The 7,896-nt window shown below is 36.3% G+C and overlaps 1 protein-coding gene across 1 annotated transcript; it reads right to left on the bottom strand.

Annotated features, from left to right (window-relative positions):
• Nucleotides 1–3,828: 3,828 nt before the first annotated feature.
• Nucleotides 3,829–7,519, bottom strand: LOC103941006 (probable disease resistance protein At5g66900). Its single transcript, XM_009351190.3, has 5 exons — nt 6,743–7,519; nt 5,902–6,305; nt 5,293–5,654; nt 5,005–5,213; nt 3,829–4,860 (listed from the first exon to the last, which is right to left on the bottom strand). The coding sequence occupies exons 1-5, from the start codon at nt 7,362–7,364 to the stop codon at nt 4,031–4,033; spliced, it is 2,427 nt and encodes an 808-aa protein (XP_009349465.2). The 5' UTR covers nt 7,365–7,519; the 3' UTR covers nt 3,829–4,030.
• Nucleotides 7,520–7,896: the final 377 nt, after the last annotated feature.

Here is a 7,896-nt window from a genome sequence, read left to right as displayed (position 1 = left end):
ACTTGTAGACACATACATATTAGGTGTAGTAAATACACATTTTTTGTAAAATCCAAGAAATTATAACACACATTATTTATTTGTGTAAAAATAATACTTTTATGCATGTTTAATAAACTTTTTATGACCTTGTATAATTTTCTTTCCTTAAAAATAATACTTTTCTTTATGAGTTTTAATTTTAAAGTATAGTACAACTTTATTGTTCTTCAAATCAAGTATATAGTTTCTGAAAAATTGAGCCACTTTGCCCTCCTTTTAATCTTGTTTATTTTATTAGGGAGCATAGCATAATATACTTATAGGATGCTAAAGTGATTAAATTTTTAAATCAAGTTTGCAAACTAAATGATATGTCAACGATAAGAAGTAAGCATGTTAATCAACAGTTAAGTAATAATCCAATCATCAACATCTACATAATTTGGTTTACAAAATTTAGTTTAGAAATTTGATCCCCCGAACATTACCCAACATACAAGATGCTACTTTTTTATTTCCTTTTTTTTGTTTACTAGAAGATGACAAAATATACTATCAACATAGGGAAATTATATGCTTCCCTACTCACATAGGCTGTCATGTTTAATAAACATGCACATACAAATCGATCTCATTTACGTATATTATACATATATTGACAAATTGATTCCGATTGTGTGATTTCCTTATGTTTTCACAGAATATACGTAAAAACTTCAATGTTGATTAATAAAAGTCAGCCCTTTTTTTTTTTTTTTTTTTTTTGGTGAAATATCAGCTATAGATCTTTTCTAATGTAGAATTATTTGTTTTAAACAATTTTATATAACAATACTTAAAGAACTCAACTAGAAAAATAATAAAATAAAATAAAATAAAAACCCCTCATCTACTTAAATGTCATGCTCTTATTGATTTTTAGTTGTGAAATTTCTTGTGCCCTCCTCCAAATGATGTTTTAAGTTTCCTAGTTCCATATCCGGAAGATCCAATACTTGTTGGATTTTTCTATATCTAAGAACTATGGTTGCAGAGTTCGACCAAAAAAAAAAACCAAAAAACAAACGAGTCTAACCTGAATTTGATGCCTTTGCGGAGGAGGGGCTTAAACATTACATTCTAGGTGGTCAGCTCCTTGAGGACGTCACACAGCACATTGAATACTGTTCCGACACCGGCCCCTCTGAAAGGGTCATCTGCTCCTCCACCCATTCCTTGATTCTTAACAACAAAACCCAACACTAAAATCAGAAAAACTCAAAAGAAGTTTCAAACTAAAATTTATTACAACAGAAAAAAAAAAAAAAACTACGAAAATTGGCCGAAATGATCATTTTTCACCCAATTGCCACAATGAATTGATCAAATTTTCAGTATGTAATGGCTATTAGATTTTGATCAATTCAGCAACTAGATTGATTTCAGACCATTTTGCCACTTTCCGAAAACAACAACAGATTGGAAACAGTGGAAACTTTGAAAAAGTGAGACACTCTAGAATTTGCAACTCAAGAAATACGAAGTTCAATTTTCTCTTACGCTGTTGGTGGTCATGCAAAACAGGATAAACAAAAATATATTTTCTTCACCAAACTACCTGGGTTTTAGCGTAGGAATACTTACAATTCAAGCTCGATAGAAATTTCGGAGTTGGAGCGCGTTGACTTTAACGATAGCTGATTAAGTGCTTGGAAATTAACCAGGAAACTGCATCACCATTTCTGGGTAGTTTCCTGGTGACAACCACCAATTAACTGCAGGTAGAGGCTGACCACAATTGTAATTTTGTCAGAAAAATATTGTTCCTTATCCCATTAAATTGTGAAGGTTAAGTTTCGAAAGGAGACAAAAGCAAAGGCACAAACGTTTTGAACCAATGAGCATTAAATGATTAATAAATCATTCCTTTTAACCACGGTCGAGCACTATTGATCATAATTTTACAACGAGAAATGCTAAAGAGACTTCTCTCAAAATATAATTCTCCATGAATCTTCTCTTACTTTATATATTTTACATAATGTTATATACTATTGGCACGCGAATGCCAAAAACATAAGTTGATAGAGAATCTATTGAGAGTCTCAATTTTGAAAGAATCTTTTTAGTATTTATCTTTTACAATTTTAACTTTGTAATATCTAGGATATAACAATAACAAGGGCATATAAATTGGCATTTATTGTATGTCCGCATCATACAGTAAACCTTAACTTAGAATGTTTCAATATATATTCATCTATACCAAAGTAAGCAACAAAAGAAAACTTGTAGACACATACATATTAGGTGTAGTAAATACACATTTTTTGTACAATCCAAGAAATTATAACACACATTATTTATTTGTGTAAAACAATAACATGACAATTATACAGGAAAAAATAAATAACACATAATTTCTAATGACTCAAGAGAGTTTGATATAACTAGTATTACAAATTGATGTGATAAAACTTAGAAATTAGACAGAGCCAAGAACGAAATCAAACAAGAAAAATTCAATAAGATGATGAAAATTAAAGACAACAATGCAACCCAAATAAAAAAACCGTTGCTCCAACATTTATTGAGGAAACACAGATCTCACAATTGAAAATGAAAATTTTGGTTAGTGATATGTTGGGAGGGGGTAGCGGCCATTTTTAGGCCCCACAATCCTCTATATAGTGTATTACTTTTTTAATAGGATGTAAAACTTCACCGAAAAATAGTTGAAATCATAGAGAGCATACCTTTGACTTCTTGGTCTTGACAAAACCTTTTAGGTAAGGTGGCTTTACCACATCCTCCAGCAACAGTCAACACAAGCATGGACCGACTGTGACCGACCGCGGTTCAGGCACCACAGGCGAACACCTAACCTTTTCAGGCTGATTATTTTTCATCACAAATTCTCTTGTATTCGAGAGACCTCGATATTCCTCAAAGGAACCAACTTCTCCCTCGCATCCCTCGTACCCAGATTTGTCCAGTTGATGAAGCTTGTTGGCGTACTTGTATTTTCTCCACAGGCCAACCTGCACTTCTGAACAGTATCTGCTCCCTCCTCCATCTGTATTGCAAAATTTTGCAGTCCCTCTTTCGTGTTATACTTTTCCATGTTTTTGATGAGTGGTTGTAGAGAGTCCAGTGTGGATTGATGTCTCGATGGGAGGTGTGGGAACATTTTTTCTCCTCGTGCGCTGATTTTTGCAGCATCAAACGGCATTTGAATGGCGTTCTGAGAGCACCCATTCCGACTGAAGCCAGACACATATTTAGCAAAACAAAGAGACTCAAAACTTGACTCAATTAGGTAATCTGTTCTTGGCTGAAGAAAGAAGAAGATAAATTCGAATGGGTATACGGAGATTGTAAAATAATCTAGTTTGATAAGAAACTCAGAATGTTATGTAAACTGTTTGTCGGTTTCAGCTTAACGAACGAGCTGGGAAAGACATTTGACGCGCTTTTAGGAGGCGAGAAGAGACACGGAAATTTCTAGCAGCATAAATATTTTAAAATAAAATAGTAAAAAAAAAAATGTTTAGATCATAATTCAATTATCAACTTTGATATCACTTAGTTTGTAAAATTTTATCCACAAATTTAATTTCCTTAGCATTACTCTCAAAATAAAACAGGAATGTTTTGGCCTAGGGGATGGAGAGGTGCTGCAAGAGAGAGAGAGAGAGAGAGAGAGAGAGAGAGGAGAAACAATCAATAGATTAATACATTGCACCAAAACTCATTGATTGGATAAATCAAAAGGCTTCTTTTTGAACTCTTATTTCCTTTCTATGCGCTTCTCCATACATACATTGCACCAACACATGTTGATTGGATAAATTAAAGGAGAATCCATGAAGAGTTGAACAATGAGGAGTGCATACATGTTATTACAATAATACCCATGGTGAGTAATTACAATAATTCTACAGTACTGCCATGTTATTTTAAATCATATAAAACATAAAATAGAAGCAAATTACAAAGGAAAAATAACATTAAATACAATCATGATGCATACATTGCACCAACACTCATGGATGGGATGACCATGGCCTTAGGATGGAAGCTTGTTGAGCCAATTGAGGTTGATATCTTCTTTGATCACCTTTATGCGTATGTTTGTGAGAAATGGTAAGAAGGGTTCCCATAAAGTTTTCGTCTCCTCGTCGCATATCACTTCGTTCAACTGCTCAAGATCCATAACAGAAGCAGGCAGCTCTTTCAGTCTTGAACACTGGCTCACGTTGATCTTTTCCAAGCTGCACATTGCACCAATGTCCTCGGGCAACTCCTTCACGCTAAAGCAATCGGAAATGTCGAGAAATTTCAAAACTTTAAGGTTCCTAATCGAGCCTGGCAACTCTAACAAGTCTGCACATGACCTAAGCCTCAACACTTCTAGATTTACAAGCTTTCTGATGTCTGCAGGCAAGGCAGATAGCTTATGACAGTTGGTGATGCTAAGCTTCTTAAGGTGAACAAGGTCACAGAGGTTGGCAGGAAGTGGCACCAGATCATGGCAATAATCTATGTTCAATTCCACTAGATTTGGCAGAGCATCTAAAATTTGGACGAAACCTTGGCCAATATCACACATGAAAAAAGATATCTTTTGCAAAGTTTTCAACTGTTTTTGGACCTTGCTTATGGAAGGAATTGAAATACGTTCTAGTCTAATTCTCTTAAGATTTGATAACGAACCAAGTAGTTCAAAATTATCTAGTTCAGCAGGTAACAAACCATAATTTTTTAGTATTAGAACCTTTAGTTTATCCATTTTCTCCACAAACTCAGGTAAGGCATAGTTCTTTGTTTGAAAATTCAGAACTAGAACCTCTGCTTCAGGTGCTTGCATGTTTGGCCATTTTCCTGACAAGGCTCCATCTGCAAACAATAAGCTTTAAGATATTAGCCTAATGTGTGGAAGTCCTATTGAAGTCTTAAGTATGAATGAGCGTGTGTGTGTGTGCACAAACCATGTCCCGAGCGCACATGTACAAGTATTTACTAAAGAGAGATTGATGGAACCTGTTGAGATAGATAACAGTTGAGCCTTGATCGCTTGATACTTTTGTTCTGTCAACCACTTAGGAAGTTTGTCCCCGCGTATGTTTATAAATAGACGTTTCCTATGTTCTATTGGTTCTTGACACGCCTGATGGATCGCCAACTCTCTAAGCATGTCGTGCTGGGTGACAAAGTGTTCAGTGTAGTAGCCATCCGCCTCCCTCTCATGCCTGGATGATCAATACTAAATTCTTTAATGATTTGTTCGGCATACATAATGAAATAGAAAATTATGAGCAGCCAGCATACCTTGTGACAACAAGAGTAGCTAAACTTCGGGCGGTGAGCTCGTGAAGGTTGGCAATGGTCAGAATTTCTTCATCTAGACCATATAACTCCGCCCACATATCAATGAGGGCGGCAGCAGCAATTCTTTGGTCCTCCGGAAAAGAACCTAGATCGAGGAAACATTCCTTGATGATAGCCTTTTCGTTATCCAAGGCATCTAAGCTGCTTTGGAGGCAAGCAAGTAAATCCTTGTCAGAATCAAGAATAGATGAACCTTTGCACCATTCCACTACTCTTTTCTGCCAGATTTCTATAGGCTGGCCGCGAAGTGATCTCCCAACCAATGCAATGGCAAGTGGGCATCCCTTACAGCGCTTGATAATCTGCAATTTAATTATCCAAAATGAGTACTATTATTTGATTAAATTGTTGAAAGTCATCTAAATGGTTTCATAAAGGTGATAAAATTGTAAACTGTCTAGTCTTTCATTCTTCTTACTTCATTCTTCACAGTTCATTAACGTGAGTGGATGCTCAAACGTTATTTCTGTACCTTCTTCTGAGGCATAAATAAGCATATATATATATATGTGTGTGTGTGTGTGTGTGTGTTGTGGACTAAGAAATCACCTTTCTCGAAAGATCTTCGTAAGTACAAGAGTTCTTATCCTCCAAGGATGCAGAGTAGTGAAAAAGAGCCATTGCATCTTCATCATTCAATGGTGCCAAATGATAAGGATAACCGAATCTTTGAAATGCAAATCTTGATGTGACCAAAATCTTGCAATTTGAAAACTTGAGTTGATCAAACTTCTCAAGAAGCGACTCTGATCCTGACCAAACATCATCCAGGACAAACAGTAGAGGATTTTGTCTTGATTCCTTCAGAAATTGTTGCAACCAGTTAGCTGCCACGACTTCGTTTTCAAAAGCAGGCAGCTCGGACCCCTTCCGTTGATATAGTTGGTGTACAATAAGGTCCAAGTTGGGCTTTTTCGAGACATTAACAAAGAAGATGTTGTTCTTGAATGTATCTATCCAAACAGAACGTAAGAAAGGTGTTAATAAAAGGTTGACTAGATATGTCTGCAATTCTGAGATGAAGTAAGTAGTCAAGCAGTAGCTCATTGCAAGACTTGTTAACTCTAAGAGGAAGGCATCAGCTTAACTTACATTTAGTACAAAGAAAATCATGTCAAGTTCATATCACTACCACTTGTTATTTGTTGGGCATGCCCATTTAGGTCTTCCTAATCTTTCTTATATCCCTTTCGTGCGCTTTAGTTTCAAGTCCCCTTCATTGTTTTTCTTTAACAAATTTTGGTTACTGTGTATGTTTGGGGGGAGTATAGCGGACATTTTATAGGCCCTAGCGCGTAGTTCTACGTGCATAATCCTCTACACGGTGTATTACTTTTTAACTAGGATGTAAAACCTAACCAAAAAAAAGTTGAAATCATAGATAGCATACCTTTGACTTGTTGATCCTGACAAAACATTTGAGCCAAGGTGGTTTTCCCACATCCTCCCGCAGCAGTCAGCACAAGCATAGACACCTGTTCATCCTTAAGGAGCTTCATCTTCAACTCCTTCAACGGCAAATCCAACCCGACTGTAACCGATGGCGGTTCAGGCACCGCAGACGAACATTTAACCATTTCAGGCTGATTATTTTTCATCTTCAAACTCACTTCTATTCGAGAGAGCACCGTCTGGATACTCCTCAAAGAAACCAACGTCTCCCTCGCATCCCTCATACCCTGCAGTTTAAGCACATCAAACACTCTTCGGAGAGATTCGTCCAGTTGATTAAGCTTCTTGGTGTATGTGTGTTTTCTCCAGACGCCAACTTTGCTGCACTTTTGAACAAGCTTTGCTCCTTCCTCCATCTGTATTGCATAATTTTGCAGTCCCTCCTTGGAGTTATACTTTTCGATGTCTTTGATGAGTGGTTGTAGAGAGTCCAGTGTGGATTTGATGTCTCCAAGGAGGTGTTGGAACATTGTATTCTCCTCCTGCACTGATTTTACAGCATCAAACAGCATTTGAAATGACGTTCTGAGAGCACCCATTCCGACTGAAGCCACAGACATAATTACGGAAACACTCAAAACTTAATTCAAATACGTAATCTGTTCTTGGGTGATGAAAATGACTACCGAAATTCCAGCGGTTTACAGAGAGAATGTAAAATAATAGTTTGATGAGAAACTGAGAATGTTACGTGCGTTGTTTGTTTTCGACTCTGTGTCTCAGCGCACATATATAGGTCGAACGAGTTGGGAAGGCGAGACTTTTTTTGTTGCTACATGTTTCGGTCTTACCGTGTTTTAGTGTTCTTTCAAATCAACACACCACACGTTCAAAGTACCTAACTTTTTTTTGAAATTAACACAAATAGTCTTACCGTGCTTTCAAATTAACACAAATAGTCCAGAAACTGACGCAGCTGGTTTTGAAATTAAAAACCTTTTGATTGAGTGCTGCAAATCAATGTTGCCGTTATATTTTCAGTCAAAACTTTTGTTAGTGTGTGAATGTGACACATATGTGGACCCTACAAAATTTAATAACAAATAAATAAAAAGAAAATCAGCCTAGTTCGTTGTTTGTTGTGTTAAAATG

This window comes from the organism of the source record quoted next, unplaced genomic scaffold, assembly GCF_019419815.1.
Source record: "Pyrus x bretschneideri cultivar Hongxiangsu unplaced genomic scaffold, Pyrus_bretschneideri_v1 Contig59, whole genome shotgun sequence".
Lineage (NCBI taxonomy): Eukaryota > Viridiplantae > Streptophyta > Magnoliopsida > Rosales > Rosaceae > Pyrus > Pyrus x bretschneideri.
The sequence above is the reverse complement of the archived record's forward strand: the minus strand, read 5'-3'. Positions and strand labels throughout refer to the sequence as shown.

Excerpts from the sequence above, each read along its gene's own strand:
- LOC103941006 (XM_009351190.3), bottom strand. The coding sequence starts at position 7,364 with ATGTCTGTGGCTTCAGTCGGAATGGGTGCTCTCAGAACGTCATTTCAA. Across the intron at positions 5,214-5,292 it reads GCTACTCTTGTTGTCACAAG|GCATGAGAGGGAGGCGGATG; the intron begins GTATGCTGGCTG and ends TTGATCATCCAG. Across the intron at positions 4,861-5,004 it reads ACTGTTATCTATCTCAACAG|ATGGAGCCTTGTCAGGAAAA; the intron begins GTTCCATCAATC and ends TATTGTTTGCAG.